The following is a 20785-nucleotide window of genomic DNA, read 5'->3' as shown; positions in this document are numbered from 1 at the left end:
ACCAAAATGAGCAGACTGCCCATTCTGATATAGCCAATTCTGTTAGTGAGATAACAAGGGAAGACTGACTTGGCAAAGGAGGCAGACCTCCCTGGAGGAACCACAAGGGCTGGTTTGTGTGTACAAGAGAGAAACCCAGGACGCCACTGAAGAAGCCAAAAACCCTGCAGTCAGTACCCAGCGAGAAGAGGGGATAGTGGGCTGGTGGAAGCCGGCTCGAGGTAGCCAAGGACCTTGAGTAGCAGAACCACTACCAGGAAGATGATTGGTGCTGCGAAGCCGCCTCAGACTGGGCCAAGGTCACGCGAGCCCCACAGCAGGCCGCAGGCAGCCACAAGGCCCCAAGACCACTGCAGACCAAGAGAGAAGGTACGCGGGCGGTGGGGAAGGTGCTGGGCTCCCACCAAGTCATTAAGACACTGGGCAAACCAACAATGCCGTGAACATAGAGTCTGGGACCTTGACATAGAAGAAAGAAAGTGTGGGTTTGGGACCGGCTCCCATAAAAGCAACCTCTTCAATCCTCATAGTGAGAGTACCTGTCAGGGGAATATACCAGGTGGACTGTGCATGCAAGTCTGGGACCCGCACCCATAAAATAATCCTCATCATTTTTTATCGTCACAGTACCTGGCAATAGAGTAGACTTGGTGGACTGTACGTAGAGGAGATAAAGTGTGAGTCTGGGACCCAGACCCATAACAACAGCCCAATTGCAACTTTATTGATCTTCATTGTCACAGTACCTGCCAGAGTCAGATTGACTGTGAATCCAAAAGAGAAATCAAGGAGAAGGAACATATGACCCTAACCATAGTCTTATGAACATTGTGAAAAGCCTAAGAAAGGCCAGGGGAAGGAAGTCATTCCCCCTGGTGTTTATGAACATTGTGAGAAGCCTTAAAGAGTCCCAAGGACTAACTAATCTCAGATGTGACTCGGTTAGGATTACCAATAAGTCCTAATGCAGAAAATACATCCTAAGAACAATCTACCTAGAGCACAGCAAGTCTAATGTAACACTCATCAACCACTGTGAGTTGGTCAGCTGGTTGTAAGGCATGTATAGAGTATTGGTACTTCTGTAAGTTAGGGGTCTACGTTGTGCGCTAGTGTGAGTCAGATGCAGCGCTGTCAGCTTGGGTAAATCAATTGGAGCACAAGGGCTCTACGTTTCGGCAGTTGAGTAGATGTAGCTGCCTTCCTCAGGACCAAAGAACTGTACTTGTATGGTGACCCCCTCTGCCATCGATCCCGTGGTGGCTAGCAGGATGATCGGGAGATGCGGGGTGGGGAACAACTTGTGCTCCGATTGCGAGGTATAAAAGATTGAGTCTGTCTGAGTTCGAGCAGCCGATATCCTGATGTGGTCTGGCTGAGTCCACGAGAAGGTGCACGTCTCTAATGGAGGGAACATTCCATGGATCCCATAATTACCCCCAGAGCTGGCAGATGCATTTGCCTGATGGCAGCGTGTGTTCTGCCAGTTGCTGTTAAGCCCTCAAGATGAAACGCATCTCTTCTAGGGGAGAACTTGGCATGGAAACAGAATGTATTTTTTCGATGTAGTTCGCCTGAACTAGTGGTTGAGCTACACTCTGCAAGGGATTTGCATACTGCAGCTAGTGCCATGTCATTCCCACGGGTTGTGTATGATGTTGCTATGGGACAGTGGAATGATACCTAAATCTACGCCCAATGGTTTCCCCACTTCGTTCTTCCAAGGCTATCAAATGAGAACCAATTTTGTTTTAGTAATATTACTTGTACATCAAAATGTCATATAAAAAGCACTTTTGTGAATCTTACTTTATAAATACCATATTATTATTATGCCTTAATCTCAAATCTCCTGCCACCTCTCTTCCCCCAGAAACCCATGATCCATAGTGAATCCACTTGAGTTGAATCCTGTCTTTGTTCTTGGGTGCAACAATGATACCCAACTTTATCTTTAGTGTGATGAAACACTTTCAGTTGAAACCAATCAACATCCTGCTAATACAATCCATAAAATTACACTTTTCCCTCTAACATTACTTAATTCATCAATTTATGAAATTCGTTAAAAAATGTGAACAGTTTAAAACATTTAAGAATTTCAGGTACCACCATTAAAAGTTCTAGCTCTGCTCAAATATGTAGTATAAAAATAAGGTTTTCAAAAATATTCCTTTCGCTTTTGTTAAAACGGAGCAAATATGCAAAACGTATTAGATCTTAAACAGCACATCTACACAATGGAAACATTCTGTTTTCATATGGAAAATTAGTCCCCGGTGAGGGGGTGTTGCGACCTCCCAACCGATGGGGAGGCTCAGAATGTGTGCATTACCACATGGTAATCCCGCTGCCCTGAGCCTCCTCATGGCCGGGGTCCGCCATCTCCCCTCGCTGGGTACTAATATGGCAAATTAATCCAGGCTATATATATTATGTTGATTTGCACTTTACCTATCTTAAACTTCATATAGAATGTCCTGAATCTTTCATCTTACAACTTAAATATATCTGCGGCAGCAAAGGCTCAGACGAACAACACACACCGGCCAAATACTTGTCTTTGTAACAAAAAAGCATATCTGAAAAAAACGAATTTCTTTGCAGATACTTCTTAACAGAATTGTTAAGAGCTGTTATCCTGCACCAAATATTGATTCTAGGCCCCGGCCTGAATGTTGCACCTTGTCGCTTTCTGCACCAAATACTGTGCCCTTGCCCACTCTACACACATAGAATTGGCTTACTGATTCACGAAGGACAGATCCTCTGCCCTCCCTGACACTATACATAGCACATCTGTTCAAGATGACCATAACACAGTTAGTGAGCCCTGCCTACCACTATCAACAAAAACTACAAATGGCTACTGTACTCCCCAACCCACTCAATATTCCCCCAACTCACTTCCTACCTAAGTCACCTCCCTTTTTGCCCTTACACTCCAGTAAAGGTCCACATCTGAACGTCATGCACCCGATGACACTGCAATGCATTCTGATCCCTATGCACCCTCCAGCAAGTCTGCGAACTTCACTGAGGCACTCACTTCACCTCGCATGGGACAAACTACTATGCATGCCACCAATCCCCTTACCCCTACTCATACCGACTCACATGCCACACATTCTGTGTCTGCTACTGACAAGGCTACCCCTTCTCCCCTTGCTCCAGACATGAAACATTGTGATGTCTCCCATACAAAATGGAACTACCCTTGAAACCATAAGGCCCTCAGACACTAATGCAAAACTCAGGAGGCAATCCAACAAACTTCCCACTCAACAGATACCACTAGAAACAACTCCTCCAAGGCCTCCACCTCCACCACGCTGCAACCCATCCAGCCTGGCACATGCCTTGGACATACATGATTTCATTACAAGCCACAATCTAGACCTCCTTATAATCAGCAAAACCTGGCTCCACGAAGCTTCCGGCCCAGCACTAGCCCTTGTAATTCCTCCTGGCTACACAATATTCAGGCAAGACCGCCCACACCTTAAAGGTGACCACTTTCTCCTCAAGCTAAGCCCATCCCTCAACTGTACCATTTCCTTCCCCATTGTCTACCGCCCCCAGGACCCACCACTGACTTTCAGGCCTCCTTACTACACCTCCTATCCGTCAACTTAAAAAGAACGACCAAAGTCATTCTCTTAGCAAAGAAAGGCTCCTACCCCAACTATCAGTGCCTGCCCTTAAGCCCCTTTTCTCCAATGACCCTGAATCTCTAGCACACACATTCAACGTCATCATTACCCAAGCAGTAGACTCCATTGCCCCTCTCACTTCAAGGAAAGCTAAACGTACTAAGCACACCAACGCCTGGTACACCCCGAAACACCTGGCTCTACGCACCATGAAAAGGGAAGGCCTCTCCATTTGGAAAGCCAAACCGAACGACGCCAGAAAACTAGAGTTCAATAAAATAGCCAAAGAATACAAAATGGGCATCATTAAAGCCAAAGCCACCTCCTTTAACACTAGAATAGCCACCGCCAAGTCGGACACCAAAAAGATCTTCTCTATATTCAGAGTGTTAGCATCCCCCTCAATCCCTCCACAATCCTTTGCCAAAGACGAAGCCTGGTGCAACAGCATCCAATCGGCCATGCTGGGCAAACTCGACACCCTTCAGAACAAAATCCTAGCTCACCAACAATCTCTGAACCACCAAACCTCCGAACCACAAAACCCCACAACCTCAATGGGAGTGAATCTCCCCTCTTCTCCTTTCAGGACGTCACTGAAAAGGAAGTCATTGATCTTCTTAATTCCATCAAACCATCCAACTGCAAAGGGGACATCTTCCCCGCCCATCTCATCAAAGAATGCGCATCTACTCTTGCCCCTTTCTCACCGCATTCATCAATGCCTCTTTCACCACGGGGCATGTTCCAACCAATCTTTAGGAAGCCTGGGTATGCCCACGCCTAACAAAACCCTCACTTGACCCAACTAACCCAGGGAATTACAGACCCATCATCACAGTTCGATTTCTTCTAAAGATCTTGGACAAAGCAGTATATCTCCAAGTACAAAAGTTTCTAGAAACTAATAACCTTTTCTTGGTCTCCGCCAGTCTGGCCTCCGCCCAGGCCACGGTACCGAAATAGTCTTTTTAGACCTCAAGAATCAAATGGATGACATTAGAGACGCAGGCAAACCAGCCCTCCTTCTCCTCCTCCTAGATTTGTCAGCAGCGTTCGACCTTGTTGACCACGACACCCTCTGCCTCCCTTATCCTCTGCTGCCAACTTCTCCCCTAATGCCACAACGTGGATCACCTCATTTCTCAAAGATAGAGCCATGAAGGTCATCTCCGAACAAGCCTGCGCACACCACAAAATCATCAAGTGTGGTGTCCCGCAGGGTATCTGCATTTCCCCCACCCTGTACAACATATTCGCCAGGCCATTGTCCCTCATCCTTGACGCACTATGCATCACCTACACAAATTACGCTGACGACACGCAGGTCTTCATCTCTCTCTCAGGTGACTACGAATCTGACACCTACACCCTCAACTCAATCTATGCCACAATCCAAACATGCATGGCAGAAAACTGGCTTTGTCTTAATGGGGACAAAACTGAACTTCTAATTGGCTCCCCTGAAACTCTAAGGAAACTCAATGACCAATACAACACTTTCACCATTGACAATGTTCAAATCTCTGTCTCCTAAGCTGTCAAAACACTTGGAGTCTACTTGGACTCCAACCTATCCATGTCAAGACAGGTCAACGTCATATCATCCGCAGTGGCCTACCACTCCAAACTACTAACCGCAGCCAGACCCTTCCTCTCTGAGCAAAACTGCCTAACCATAGCCAGAGCCATAACTGGATCCCACCTTGATTATTGTAATGTCCTCCTTGACAGCATTTCTGCACAAAAAAATGGAAAAACTCCAGGTTGTCCAAAGCAACACATTCAGGGCGGCCATTGGCATCCCCGTAAATAGACCACATAACAGCCGCTAGGAAAAAAGCACACTGGCTCCCCATCAAAGAAAGGGTCATCTTCAAATCCTTGGCCCTCACACACAAATGTCTACACAATACAGCCTCCCTGTATCTCTCTCAAAGACTCTCAAGACCACACACTGCCAAACCCACCAGAACCCCTTACACCACCCGAATCACAGTATCTAAGGGCTTGAGAGCATGCGCCGGAGGCTCCAGCTTCCCCTTCATCGCTGCCTCCCACCGGAACTCGCTACCACCTCAACTCAGAGGAATAACCTCCCACCTACCATTCCGCAAAGTGATCAAAACCATGCTTTTCGTATGAACTGCCATGACCCTCTATGACCGGGTGCTCATTGTCCGCTCACTGTATCCATAATTAGTACCCGGCACGCGTGGCGCAATGGGAATACAGCATGGTGATTGGCTCATTTGCGAGCCATACCACGCGGTATTCCCTTTTACACTGTGCGTGCCGGCTACTCTGTTCCCGGCGAGGGGCGTAGCAGCCCCTCAGCCAATGAGGAGGCTCGAAACGGGGCAATCCCGCTCCGAGCCTCCCCATGGTTGGAGGCTTCCCTCGTCCCCCGCCGGGGACTCAGGTACTACATATTTTTTTTCCCCCTTTCCTCCGGCCTCCTCCCACCGCACCCCACTTACCTTCTATCTTGCAGTCTCCGACGAGGGACGATGGAAACCTCCAGCCATGTGGAGACTCGGAGCGGGGCCATCCCTGCTCCAAGCCTCCACACGGCTAGAGGCTTCCATCGTCCCCCGCCGGAGACCGTAGTACATTTTTTTTTTCTTCCCCACCGCAATTACCTTCTTTGTTCTTCTTTCTCGGGAGCGGACGCTCTGGGAACAGAGTGTAATGCGGCTTCATTAAGGCCCTCGCTACGCTCGGGCCTGTAACTACGGCCCCGGGGGCATTACCTGGGGTGGTATTGGCCCACAGTCTCGTGGCTTATTGCCACAATAACTCATGTAACTTAAAGAAAGTATTGTACTGTCTGCTCTTAACTGCTACGTTTATTGTAACCAGTAGCATTCTTTGTAGCATGTAACTAAGACATTTCCTTGGACCAGCAGCTCGATGCCTATGGGCTGCTAGTGCGCTTTATACATTTTAAAATAAAAATAAAATAAAAGAGTCTATCAGGATCATTCCGAGTTTGCCAGTATGGTAGTACCAGCGGGATACCGGCAAACTGTAGTACTGTTTCCACCATTTGGTCTGAGGGAATTACCGACAGATTCCAAGCGGCTCAAACGCTGGTAAATCTCCATTCCATGGAGTTCCATCTGACTCAATAGGGGGATTTTCCAGTATTACCGGTACCGGTGTTACTGAGCCAGTAATACCAGGGGTTTTTTTGCCAGTAGGGTGGCGGATATACCCCCAGCTCTTAGTTGGAGGTAAATCCTCCACCCTACTGGCAAAATTATAGTTGCCGGGTCTGGAAAAGTGCCGGTACACGTTATTACCAGCACTTTATTTGCAGACCGGCCAACTAATCTAGGCAGCTGGAGAGATTTGAGGTGATTTGAGGTATTGAAAGGAATGTTGCAGGTACTTCTCAGGTCTCAATTCCCTAGTAAAATAGCTCCAGACCTGCTACAGATGTCTGTGTGTAATCTGTAGACCTCAGGTTTGAATGCGGGCAGTGAGGACTCAGTCTGTAACCCGTCTTGCTAGTTGTGTTCTCATGGGATGCATTGTATCTATTTGACACATAGAAGAGACATATGGCCTCATTACAACCTTGGTGCTAAGTGCACCAACTTTACCACCATGGTGTAAACTCCGTTTACACCATGGTGGATGGCGGATTTACCGCCCCATTCCAAGGTGAGTGGGGCGGTAAATCCCCATTTCCCATTTTCCCTTCCCCATTCCCATTTTTGCCCCATAGGGCATAATGGGAGTGGGGAAGGCGCTAATTACGCCGCCGTAAATTACGGCGGCGTAATTAGCACCATGGCAGGTTAGCGCCATGGATTTTAACGCCTGCTAAAAGCAGGCGTTAAAATCAGAATCAGGCGTTAAGGATTAACGGTGGCGTTAACCCTTAACGCCTGAGTTGTAATGAGGCCCATAGAGAGTGAGAGTGAGAGGGGATTGGCAGGTGGCATTGTGAGCTAAAGAAGGCAACCAGTCTGAAAATGGCAACGGGCAGGGGTGCAGAGATGCAGGTTGTTAGGCGTCATAAGGATTACTCCCCGCTTCCCCCAACAAAGACTCACCACCAGTATCTACTAACACCTTACACTACAAACACAAACCTTCCACAGACAACCACCAAAGGCCTAGCCATAAGCACATTAACACTAATGCAAACCACAACTAGTTTCTACTTTTAGCTCTATCACACGCTGCCACACCAGGCACAACGTGCTCTAGTCTCTCAGATTTTGGGTTCTTCGGTATGGATAACATACTCAAAAGTTTCTCTGCCAAACCCACAGAAAGTAGATTGGCACCCAGGAACTAGGTACTTCCAACCTGGTCCCATCAACACCGTAGGTTTCGCATCTGCCTCTCTCATTATCCAATTAATGACGACCCATCCTTTTTTCTTCCAGGGTGAGGTGCAGCGAGACAATCAATAGCGGCAGAAGGTTGCTATACGCGTCCACTTACTTACATTACGCCTGGATAAGAGGAACCGCACACAAAACATATGCATGCGTTCCTCAGCATCTGAACATTCTGATTCCTCACAGAAACATCTTTGTAGGTACAGGGTTCCAAACCTGCTCAGTAACCCTATGCTGGCACAAGGTCTATGTGAGAGCGTTGTTACAGAAACCATTTAGGAACCCCACGCTGGCATAGACTTTGACTATGTGTGATTGACGCCCATTCTGTTTCCCCATAATTGGTGAATTTCAGTAAATTGTGCCAAGTTATGTTGTGCAGATATTGCTTTGTATTTTGACTTACAGTCCACTCAAAGAAATGGTTCAAGAATGGCTATGTTTGCTATGATGTTCACAAGTGGAGAGAACCGGTGTGAATTTGTTTGCACATTGGTGTTCACTACACCGTCATATCATGAGTGCAGTGAAAGGGGCAAGAATCCAGCCAAATCACAAGTTTGAGTGCCTTGTATTATCTGGCCCCTGATTTCCTTTAGATAATTTGCTTAGCAAAGATGCTATGGTCATATTAGGGCGTTATTTATTTATTTGCTTGTTTGGTAATTTATTTATGGTATTTATATAGCATCTTTATCCAAAGCGCCATACAAAGGTAAAGCAGTACAAAAGATATATGCAAAATGACAATTGATGCATAAAGAAGAATGAAAAAATGTAAGAGTAAAAAATCAAGAAAACACGTGACAAGGAAAAGCAGGATGCAAGAGGTGTAGTTAACAACGTTTTTTGAAGAGAACACGATTGGAACAAGATTGAATGTCTAGAGGGAAGGAATTCTATAATTTTGGAGCAAGTGTTTAAAGGGAGAGAAAGTGGGATGAACTAAAGTGAGGCTGGGGAATCGAAAGAAGTAACTGAGAAGGGGAAGTAAGGACCCTGGGAGGGTGATTTAGGGAAATTAAGAAAACCAGATAGTCAGGAGCCAAAGCATGGACACATTTAAAAAAAAAAAAAGCAAAGAAAATGTGATTCAAATCTGAATCTAATAGGGTGCCAATGAAGTTGAATCAAAAACGTAAATATATTAGGAGAATACTGCAGTCCAAATAGAAGTCTGACTGCTGAATGAGGAACAGAACAAAGTGGAAAAGGGCATAAGCTGGTAGTCCCATGTACAAAGAACAACAATAATTGAGATGAGAAAGAACGCAGGTTTGTAGAAGAAGTTTAGAAGAGCAGAAAGTTAAAAGATGGCAAACTATTCCAGATGTTAAGATAGAATCAGTTAGATTTGAGATAGTAGAGTTTTGATACTGGAGAAAGAATGGAGGATCACAAATAAAACCCAAATTACAGGCATGAGAAGAGATAGACAGATCATGAGGGAGAAAATTAATAGAAGAAGTTGAAATAACAGAGGGAGAAGACAGAAAGAAAATAATTTCCATTTTCTTTGTGTTAAGACATAAGAACGGAGAAGCCATCCAGTTTTTCACAGCCAAAAGGCAATCAGAAAGGCGCTGGTGAATAGTGTTGGCAAAAGAGGTAAAAGAAAGATCTGGGTGTCATCAGTATTAAAATGCACCTGAAACCCACGGGAAGAGATCAAAGAAGCCAGAGATGAAGTGTAAAGAGTAAAGAGAAGGGGACAAAGAACAGACCCTTGATGAACACCAAAGGACGAGGATAAAAACAAGTTTAGGAATGTTTCCAGGGCAACATGAAAGAATGACAGGAGAGATAAGAAGAAAATCACTGAAGAGCCCGACCCGAAATACCCAAGAACGACAAAGTACAAAGCAGCATGGAATGGTTTACTGTATTAAATGCTTCACTAAGGTCTAATACAATTAAAACACAAGAAGCTTAAAATGTTGGGCATGAAGAATAATATTAGAGACAGGCAAAAGAGCAGTTTCCATGGAGTGACCTAGACAGGAACCCGATTGATGTTAAGGAAAAAGATGATGGTAGCTCCAAAAAGAAGTAAGTTGGCGATGGACAATGCTCCAGAATTTTAAACAGATAAGGCAAAAGTGAAATAGGGCAAACATTAGCAAGATGTTATGTTATGTTATAGTGCATTTGTATAGAACTTTATGTACCATTGGTATGATATCAAAGCGCTGTTGGTTGAACGCCCTCAGGGACCGCGGTCCGTATCAGTTGAAAGAGTAGTGTAGCATATAGTGCCGGGGTGTACTTGGTATGTGAGCAGCCAGAGTGCTTTTAGCGGGTTGGCTGCATTCTAATGCTAAGTGTGGTGCGGTGGATGTGAGAGATCAGTGTAATGTGCGCAGCAAAGAGGGTGGTGACCGAGTCTGCATTCTCGCTGCCGTGACGTGAAGCATGTGTAGGAGAATATGTGTGCTGCCTTGCTGATTTGTTTGTGGGATATAGTTGCGTTCTACCAGGCTGTTGAGGTGTTTTATGGGCGATATAGGGATGTGTGCAGCTAGCCTAAATTGATTGAGGGGTGTAGCTGCGTTCTATAGTTTGTTGATGTAAAGAGAAGAGGGAGCATAATGGTATGCATGACTGTCTGTGGTTATCGGTTGGTGGCTCCTGGCTGGTGAGGGTATGATCATTTATTTTGGTTCGGCAGTCCTTTTCCAGACGCTCTGTGGTTGGACTTGGGGGGCCCATTTTCGGGTCCAGGTAGGGGGTTTGAGTTGGGTTGGGTCATTCTGCATTGATGTTTTGTTTCATGTTAGTGCTGATTCTCACAGGACAATGGCCATAATGGGATGGGTATATGGTATATCAGAAACATCCAATGAGGGTTTTTTTAACAGGGGAATAACTGTAGCTATTTTAAACAAGGCTGGAAATGAACCAGAAGATAAATACAGATTAAAGAAAAGGGTAAGAAAGGGAACAAAGGAAGGAAGAATAGACTTAACAAAAGGTGATGGCTAAACCGTCACTATCTAGAGCATGAGTAAAAGAAGAAAATGAAACTATATAACTGTATTAACTACCATAGGAAGGCAGGATGCTGGCAGAGAGCATGAATGATCAAGAGAAGAACAAATATTGTGAATCTTTGTAGGAAAAAATGTGCAACATCATTAAAGTCATGGCTAGAATGTAATGAAGATTAGGTGTAGTAGGAGCCAAATGTTTATTAAGAGTGGAAAATAGGAATCTAGGAGAAGACGTCTGAGACTGAATAACAGAATGAAAATAATTTGATTTAGCCTGGGTCAGGAAAGTAGAAAATGACTGGTGGAGGGAAAAGACAACCTGAAAGTTGGCTTGAGTACAGTGTTTCAGCCATTTCCGCTCAGTCGTGCATAGACAGACACCTAGTTGCTTCAAAGAAATAGACAGCCAGGGACGAGGGGGTCTGCCCTTAGGGGTAAATGGTGACAAAGGACACAGTGCATCAAGATATGAAAGAACCACATAGTTTAAATCATTGACCATGCCATCCAGACTAGATGAAAAATCATGAATAAAAGATGGAAGTTTAGAAGAAATAGAATTAATAAGGACAGAGGGATTCAGATTCCGAAGATCACACCGTGAAAAAGTAGATGGAGGCAATTAAGATACAGTAGAGACCGAAGAAGGTAAAGAAAAAGAGGTCAGTAGAAGAGGATCCGCCGAAGGAATTATATAGGTCTGGACAGATGATTAAATAGAGAAGTCGTCTGACATGAAGATGAGATCTAAAGTGCCTCCCTTAAAATGAGTTAGGGGAGGGAACTAAAGTGAGATTATATGCAGAATAAGACCATAACAAGGGGCATGAGGAGAACCTAGACAGCGAGATATGGATATTAAAGTCATCAGCAATAAACAAAGTACGAGAATAAGGAGATAATATGGATAATAAAGCATCGAAATCCACATAATAATTACCAAAAGGGTCCAGGAGGCTGATAGATTGTTAAGATGGCAATTGGAGCAGGCATAGAAAAAGAGGGCATTTGAGGAACAGGAGGGGGAGGGGGAGGCCAGGAATCCAGTGAGGACGAAAAAGTAGACCAAAGCCATCACCTGGGCAAGACATTTAGGAGAGTGTAGAAAGGAACACTCAAAAGGATGTAAGAGCAAATAGAGTTACGAAACAGTGTCAGTTTCAAGACTGGTTACAAGCAGGTTTTCTGGTTAACAGTTGGTCTAAGTGAGGACAAACATTAACTCTTCATGTGCAGTTTTGGAACGCCTTGTACTTAACCTAAAGCAGGCTTCTAAAAATTGAACACTGAGAGTGAATTGGTGTCCTTGTTTAGATCAACTGCCAAAACGAACACAAGCTTTTTTTGTCGTTGTTGCTTTTACACAGAAACTGTTTCTTTTGTTTGAGTTCCTCTTTTTTAAAACATTTTCAACTGTCTCAAGCAAAACATTTTAATACACATCTTTTAAACGTTTTGGTAGCTTAGCCAGTCAGTCTGGTTGAACCTCCTGAAACTTGTATCTCCACTAACTCCCGAATCTCAAAAATAATGATGTCAGGACATTGATCAATAAAAATGTGAGCATGAGTATTTGCCACTAGAATAAATGCCTTTAAGCAGTCATTCTGAGCTAATGGGTGGGGCAGGTTCTAGCTCAGAAGTGGTGCAATAACTCTGCTTGTTTTATTCGTCAAATTGTAATTAGCAGAGAAATCCTTACTGTTTTATGCTTAATCATGAGGTAGTCCTTCAATTAATACAAAGGTTTTTTATTGGTGTTGTCATTAAAATCAGCCGACATGTGTTTGACACCACAAGGCACTTTCTCAAGGCTTAGTCTAGATTGGAGCATTGTGTCGAAATTGACAAAGCGCTCTCAATGTCGCTATACTGTTAATTTGTGGCAGAAAATGTGCTAGGGTCTGTAGCATAGCTGGCTGTCTTTAGCAAACAGTACTCCAATTCAACCCCAGTCTTGATAAAGCACTTTCTGGTGTGAAATACGTATCTGCTGGTTTTGATATACAACACAAATAAAATGTTTTACAACAATTGAAGTAGTACATCATGATTCATGAAAACACAAAGGATATCCCTCTACTAATTACAACTTGATGACTGAAGCAAACACAGCGCTGCAACCACAAATGTTAAAACAAATCTGCCCGGCTGATTCGTACCTATTAGGGTTTAAGCAGTCATCACACCTCTGGCTCAAAATGTCTGAGCAGCACTGTTCAATAATTATGTAGGAATCACCCAGTAAACGGCAAGGTGAGTAGCGCAAAAACACAGCTCTTCTGCTGCTCCCCGCTCACATGTCGTTCTAAGGTACCAAGAGTTTGAACATAACGTCTTCCTCTTTTATTTCAGAATCCTTCCTGAGCGATTGTTAGCAGCTGTGAACAAACTGCAGGATCCAAAGTGTAACCCAGCTCTGCCAGAAGGAAACAAAGATAAATAGACATGCTGATCCCAAGGAGCCTAAGAGACCTAGACATCTTCTAGAAAATAGAAAAGAAATAAGAGTGCAACTGTTGTTTATACAGAAAAAATGGCTTTACTCTAAACAATATTTGTTGCAAATCATGATATAGCAAAATCATACCCGTACAATAAATTAGTAAACATTACATTCATGTACCAATATTGAACAAATGTGGACCAAAGTTAGGAAATGGAGTATGTATGCGCAGTCCCTTTGAATGCTATTGGGCAGGTTGATAATCCTGGACGTTGTTGCTTTTATGCTTTTTTTTATTTACTTTGTGGCATTTTAAAGGTAATATTTCTTACTACTTTGCTTGATTATTTCTCCAGAAAGTTAAAGGACGTCATAGATCATTGATGTAAAGCATTAAATTGTGTGGGATATCATTATACACACTGAACAAATAGACCAATCAGTGAACAGTTAACTGTCATTTTGTTTACTGTGTGTTATTGTATTTACCAGAGGTGACCTGTTGCAAGTAATGATCATCCATGTCAGACTTTGATAAGCATACATTACTGCTCTTTAATAGGCAGGAATGCATTATTCATTGTATGAGTACATTAAATGATGCATTAAATGCTGTGTAATATGTTTATCATATGTGCTAAATTCTACTGGATTTCAAGTATCAGAAAAACGAAGATAAAGATAGTGATAGTTGGCTAAAACAAATGCAATTTACCATCACCTTGCAGGAGGTAGTAATGACTGCACTGTAACAGCATTCAGTTACAGTGCTATTAAAACATGATGAAATAGCACTGAAACTGCACCGTAGAGGATTTTCGAATCAAGCTTTTTCTGGAATTGCATTTTGCAGCATGTAGACCAAGTCTGCGTCAGTTCTTCCAATGGAGGAGGTATCTGGCTCAGAGGGATTTAAAGAGTACAAGAATACAGCCACATCTGCTGCCTACAACATGGGAACATACTTACCAACAGCTCATAACCCTGTAATGCGTAGACAGAACCATCATTCTCTTTATGGTATGCCTCATTTAGGATGACAGGGAGAGTTAGATTAAAATCCGCACTGCACACTCGACCATACTGAAAGTGTCAGCAGTTGTCAATTTCTGTGCCAATTACACATTCCATATCTTGGTTGGCATGTTTCATAGCTAGTTACAGACCACGTTCTCTATTTCATTGGAACATGTCATTGATTTTGCATTCCCTAGTAAGGAGATCAGCATCAATGGTGCAAAAGTCAACCTCTACAGCATAGCTGGATTGCTGAATGTCATTGGTGCTTTGGATTACACTCTTTTTGCACCTCAGGCAAGAGAACATGTGTTGTGCCATTGCACTAAGCAGCACATAATGAATGTACACTTGGGCTGTGATGTAAATCTTTACATAGCACACTGCTGTACTAGATTCTCAGAATATCTAGATGGCTCAATGTTTCTGTCAGACAATAACTCCTCCTGTGCTTAAACCAGATGATTGTGTTTGTGGGTAAACTCTGTAACTCACTCAAGACATTAATATAATGCCCTCTGTCTCCCTCAACATGTGAACGTCAAAGGTTTCGCAAGGTTATAGATGTTTGTACTGACCACTTTATTTTTCCTATATGCCATTTTATGATGTTTTAGATTAGTTTTGAGAAAACAAAAGGGGGGACATATAATACCCATATGTTAAGACACGAGGGAAGGGTATCGACACCCACTCCCGAACCACAGAAGCCGAATGATCTCGACCCTCCCACCGTGGTTGGCACAGGTTCCTGATGGTTCTTGTGATCTGTCACTACAGTTACCTGATGTCTGGCAAATAATTTCTCCATTCCAGATATGCTATTCTAATAGCCAACAACTCTTTGTCTGTAATTGAGTAATTCTGTTCACACCCCATAGGTTTTCGAGAATAATATGCCACTGGGTACCATGTGCCCTCTTCATCTTTCTTGGACAACACTGCGCCCAGGGCAAAATTGGATTTTTCTGTTTCCACCTGAAACAACCTCTCCGGAATTGGATGTCTCAACACAGGTGCACTTGTAAATGCTTGCTTTCATTCCTGAAATGCTTTCTCAGCACCTTCATCCCACACAAATTGTGCTGACTTCTTAAGTAAGTGTGTTATGGGTGTCACAATGTGTGAAAAATTACTGATAAATCTCATGTATAAGTTGTCAAACTCCAAGAAGGGCTGGATGCCTTTTACACACACTGAGGTGAGGGCCACTCAATTACCGCCTGAACCTTTCTTCTATCCATGGTAATGTCTGCTAGTGTCAGAATAAAACTCAAAAATGCTACCCTTTTTTATGTGAAAAACACATTTCTCCAGTTTAGCATAAAGCTGGTATTCCTGTAACCGCTGCAGTACAACCTTTACACTCCCCACATGCTGTTACTCAGAACTAGAATAAATCAAAATGTCATCAATATATACAATAACAAAGACATCAATGAATTCCCTTAATATTTCTTGCATAAAGTGTTGGAAAGCCGCCGGGCATTACACAGACTGAATGGCATGACCAGATATTCAAAGAGGCCAAACTTAGTCCTAAAGTCAGTTTTCCACTCATCACCAGCTTTTGCCCTGATTAGCTGGTAGGCCCACATAAATCCAATTTCGTGTAGATTTCTGATGATTTAACTTGGTCTAAGAGGACTGAGATTAAAGGCAAAGGGAACCGGTTCTTAATGGTCAATTTATTCAAAGCACGATAGTCAATGCATGTCCTGAACGTGCCTTCCTTTTTGGGTACAAAAAATAGAGGGGATGATAAAGGTGATGTAGAATGCCGTATAAACCCACTCTTTAGCATGTCATCCAAATATTCCCTCAAATGTTAATTCTCAGCATCAGTGAGGGCGTAAATCTGACTACAAGGCAACCTAGCCCCTGGTTACAAATCAATGACACAATCATATGTCCGATGTGGAGGCAATTTCTCAACTCCACCTTTGTCATAAACATCTGCATACATCCTGTACTGAGGAGGAAGAATTGTTTCTACCGTCCCTATCAACTGTGGTACCTGAGCCCATTCCACCAAGATCGTAGCTGCCCCTGTCAACTCCGGGACATGAGCTTTACACCCCTGAGAATCAAACGTAACTTCCTGTCTCGCCCAGTTTATCACAGGGTTATGTTTCTGCAGCCACGGTAGTCTCAAAATAAGACCAAACTGAGGAGCCACTATCAAATCAAACGTAATCTCCTCCTCATGCCACGATGAACACACCATCTATATAGTTTGTGTCTGTCTTGTGATGGGTCCTGATGCAAATTGAGATCCATCTACAGATTGTACTCCCTTTGCCTTCTGCTTGTCCTGTAAAGGTATCCCCAACTGTTCTGCTAATGCAATGCCTACAAAGTTACTCGTGGCACCTGAGTCCACCATCACTGACACAACCTATTTTGCAAATGCAAAAAACAGAGTCACCACCATATACAAGTGAGTCTTGCCCTACATGGTGTTTGCTGCCCAACTATGAAACTCATATTGGATTCGCCCGACACCTTCATTCCCCCTAAGGTCGAGCCTGCCCTTTTCACACCTCCACCTTGTTCCTATCTGACCTTGTACTTCTCTGAGGAGTGTTGGGGCAAGTTCGAATGAAATGTCCTGATTGACTACAGTATAAACAAAGGTTGTTTGCCTTCCTCTTTTCCTTTTCTTCAGTAGACAATGGCCCCCTTACACTTTGAATCTACATGGGCTCACCCTCAGACAGCCTGCGCCCTCTTCCCATATCCAACCGCACAAAAGAAGTGGCCTCTGGTCTCTTCTTTTCCCCTTTCCAGAAGCTCCTTGGTCTGTGCCAATGACACTTCCCGTCAATCAAACTACCTCCCAAATTCTGTCAGAAACGAATCACAATAACACAACAGGGGGGGTCATCTTTTTGTACTAAAAGCATGGCCCATGCTGCTGCATCCCCAGTCAAGTAGTCAAGTAAGGATTACCAAAGGCTGTACGCGCATGCATACTCTCAAAAGCTGCAGGTTTACATAAGAAAATGCAACCAGCATTGTGTCAAATATGTCATGTATTTCTGTGGATCCCCAGAAAACCTCTCATAGGAGGCCAATGGCACGTTACTTAGTTGTTGTACTATCACCGTAGGAGGCCGACTGGTTCCTCCAGATGCTCCTACACTTCCTGCCTGTAATGGGTGCCTTCTGCCACTAGACCCTGTAGTTAGGCCTTAAAAACCGTGGTTTCCTGTCTGGCATGAGCTAATTCAGGCTGAATTTCTTGTAAGGCCATTAATACCTCAGCTAAAGGGGGAGTGGCTGCTTCCATTTGGCTCGGGTGGTGAGATAACCTTGTATGTGGGGACGGCTTATTATGTCAAGGCATGAGGGAAGGGTGTCGACACCCACTTCCGAAGCACAGAAGCCAAATGAACTCGACCCTCCCACCGTGTTTGGTATGAGTTCCTGATGGTAGAACGTACAGGTGACCACGTGGCAGCCAATGGGGGGAGGAGGGATTAGGGAGAGTTGTGGATGGGAAGTGGAGATTAGGAACACCGAAAGAGGGTTTGGGTTATCAGATTGGATAGGTAGGGGAGTTTAGGAACAAAGACACTCCTTAATACACTTGATACATTGTAACACATTCTAGAATACCTGACCTTACTTGCACCCACTCTGCTCGGTACCTCCTATTCCTTACTAGCGTAATAACTCCCGTTCCTGTCCCCACAAAACTTCTATCGCAAGCACTCTAGCGCACAGTATGCATAAAAAGCACATGTCGGTAGCCTAGCAAACATTGAGCATTAAGCACATGATGGTAGCCTATTGAACATTGAGCATTAAGCACATGAATGTAGACTAAGTAAAAACATGAACACGATGAACAAATGGGAGACACAAGTGGGAATCATTTTCCAACATGAAGCACTGAGAGACAAGCAAAAGATACATGAAGCAAGCAACAGTCTAGTCCTCCTTGTTATGGTCTCACACGTTTACCAGGCAAAACCATGTTTCACTTCAAACAGCGTTTGCGAATATTCATATTCCTTGCATGCCCCAACCCATGCTTCCTTCACACGACATTCACTAGTTCACATTCCCTGAGCTCGTATCTCTGTGTTTCTTTTCACACTGTGCTTGTAGAAGTTCATGTCCCTTGAACGCATGAAGCGCAGCTGTCTGAACACTCAACCCACACCTAAACGTGTAGGTTTTACTTAAACAGCCAAACAATGAACAAAAGTAGCACCAAAACACTTAACTGAAGGTCCAGGAGCCTCGTGGGGCAGCCTGGACACTGTTGAGTACGTCAGAGATAGCACCCCAAGCAGAACACCGCCACCGTCTCCCCTAACTGCTCCCATCTTCAGCTTCCTGCGCACCTCGCCACATCCGCCCGTGCCGTAACCTTCTTCAATAATCCGCACCTGGCACAGGCGGACGCGATATTGTGTTCCCGTCGCAGTTGCGTGCTGTGTGCACTTGGACACCCTTCCCAGGGAACCTGAGAAGTGTAGTCCTCTCCCGATCCGGCCCCCCATTCACCGCCTGGCTACGCCTCTCTGCCGCCATCCTTTATTCTTGACACCATTCCCAAATACTTAAATAAAGATGCTGACAAGTATTTTGCTGACTAGAGCAGTTTCAAGGCAGGAATGGGTTGCGATGTTGCGAAGTCAACAATAAAGATAAATGTCAAATATGCTTGCTCTTGGTTCCATTAAGACAACACAAATGAAAAGAGAAACGACAGTACAAAACAACAGAGAGAAAAAGTAGAAACAATCAGCCATGTCATCTTATGCTGACCGTTTTGAGACATTAATTGCAATGTTATATAACAATCAGTTTAGTATATAGTCATTCAGGATATAAGCAAAGTACGTGTTCTCGTCACATTTGATTCTTTTTTTGGGGGAAACCGATTATTTGATCATTTAAATGAGATTTCAGATTTAAAACATGTTAAAATTGTAAAAGCCCAAACAACTGAGACCCAAAGAAGCTCTTCCAGAGTGAAACATGAGTAGGTTAAATATGGTTAATTTAGTTAAGTGATCATTGTAAAGGATTATAATGTAATCATTTGTTGAAGTTACATGTGTTTGCAGTACCCATTCTTGTATTAAAAACATAAGGGGTCATTATAAGGTGGGCGGTAAGGGATACCAAGCACCGGTAAGGAGACCAGTGCTGGTAATCACTTACCGCCCTACTACAAGGTCCCTTAGCGGGTCCTGCCAGGAACGGCAGGTCTGACCAGCCGTTATGGATGGGACCGCTAAGGAACCAGGGCCAAATAACAGGCTTGACATTGATCTTGCCAAGAAGGCTCACTTTCAGCTTCACCTCCTCAGAGGTATTCTCTCTTTCCTCAGCTTTCCCCAGAAACTCAATAGGGCCTCATTACGAGGTAGGTGGTAGCCATGGTGATATTAGCACCATGGCTACCCCCTTACCGCATTCCGGGCCCGGGTTCCCGAAATAGGGACTTACCGAGTCATTCCAACCTTGGAGGACCCGGTAAATCACCATTCCAGGAACTATTCCCCATTCCCATTCGAGCCCCCATAGGGCTCAATGGGAATGGGGATGGAGCTAATAACGGTACCGCAGTTTGCGGTACCGTTATTAGCTATGAAGTCCCTTATCGGGTCCCTTCCATAACGTCTGGTAAAACCAGGCGTTAAGGAAGGGACCCGCTAAGGGACCTCGGAATAGGGTGGTAAGGGATTACCGGCACCGGTGTCCTTACCGTTGTATCCGGACTGGCAAGCTCGTAATGAAGCCCTTAATCTCATAGTTTCTAACATGACCCAGCCCTTTGGGCCTTTGAGAAGTTAATCTATCCCTTCAGCTCTCTCCCCCACCCCATACACACATTTCATTGCTTTGCTCATGCATTGTGAACCATTTGGTTTCCGGCTGGGTTATGTCAAACTGTCCATAGTTATTCCCGCCCTATTCTAAGTGTCACAGTTTTCCTGCTCCCCATTGGGGGTTTCTCCTAAAGGTGCACCATTGAGTTGCTACTCATAGATGAGTTCCCCACTGTGTTTCGAGTCCCCCTTTGTGACTATATTGCTAGGTGTTGCCCAACTAGCAGCTCAGGGAAGCCTCCTATTGCAATCTCCATTGTATTTATGTAGAATGTCTACTTTTCTGCTATTCGTTAACTTCTATATTATTTTCCTCCTGCTCGCCGCTGTAATCTTCTCTTCAATGTGTGTCCCACCTTGATTTTGTTCCCAGCTGTATTCTCCAGAGTGCTTTTAACTCACTTTTTGTTCATGGGTGATGTGGCACTGGTGATGGTGGGTGGACCTCCAATGTCCTACCCCACTGTTC

The 20785-nt window shown here is 44.1% G+C and overlaps 1 protein-coding gene across 1 annotated transcript in view; it reads left to right on the top strand.

Moving 5' to 3' along the window:
- LOC138515791 (17-beta-hydroxysteroid dehydrogenase 13-like) overlaps nt 1-14075 on the top strand; it is a 259104-nt gene extending 245029 nt beyond the window's left edge. Inside the window, exon 7 of the mRNA XM_069630516.1 lies at nt 13357-14075. Within this exon, the coding sequence (XP_069486617.1) occupies nt 13357-13447 (91 nt within the window). The 3' untranslated portion in view covers nt 13448-14075. The remainder of the gene's footprint in view (nt 1-13356) is intronic.
- Nucleotides 14076-20785: the final 6710 nt, after the last annotated feature.

This window comes from Ambystoma mexicanum, chromosome 6q, assembly GCF_040938575.1.
Source record: "Ambystoma mexicanum isolate Mex_15411 chromosome 6q, UKY_AmexF1_1, whole genome shotgun sequence".
NCBI classification, from domain to species: domain Eukaryota; kingdom Metazoa; phylum Chordata; class Amphibia; order Caudata; family Ambystomatidae; genus Ambystoma; species Ambystoma mexicanum.
The sequence above is the reverse complement of the archived record's forward strand: the minus strand, read 5'-3'. Positions and strand labels throughout refer to the sequence as shown.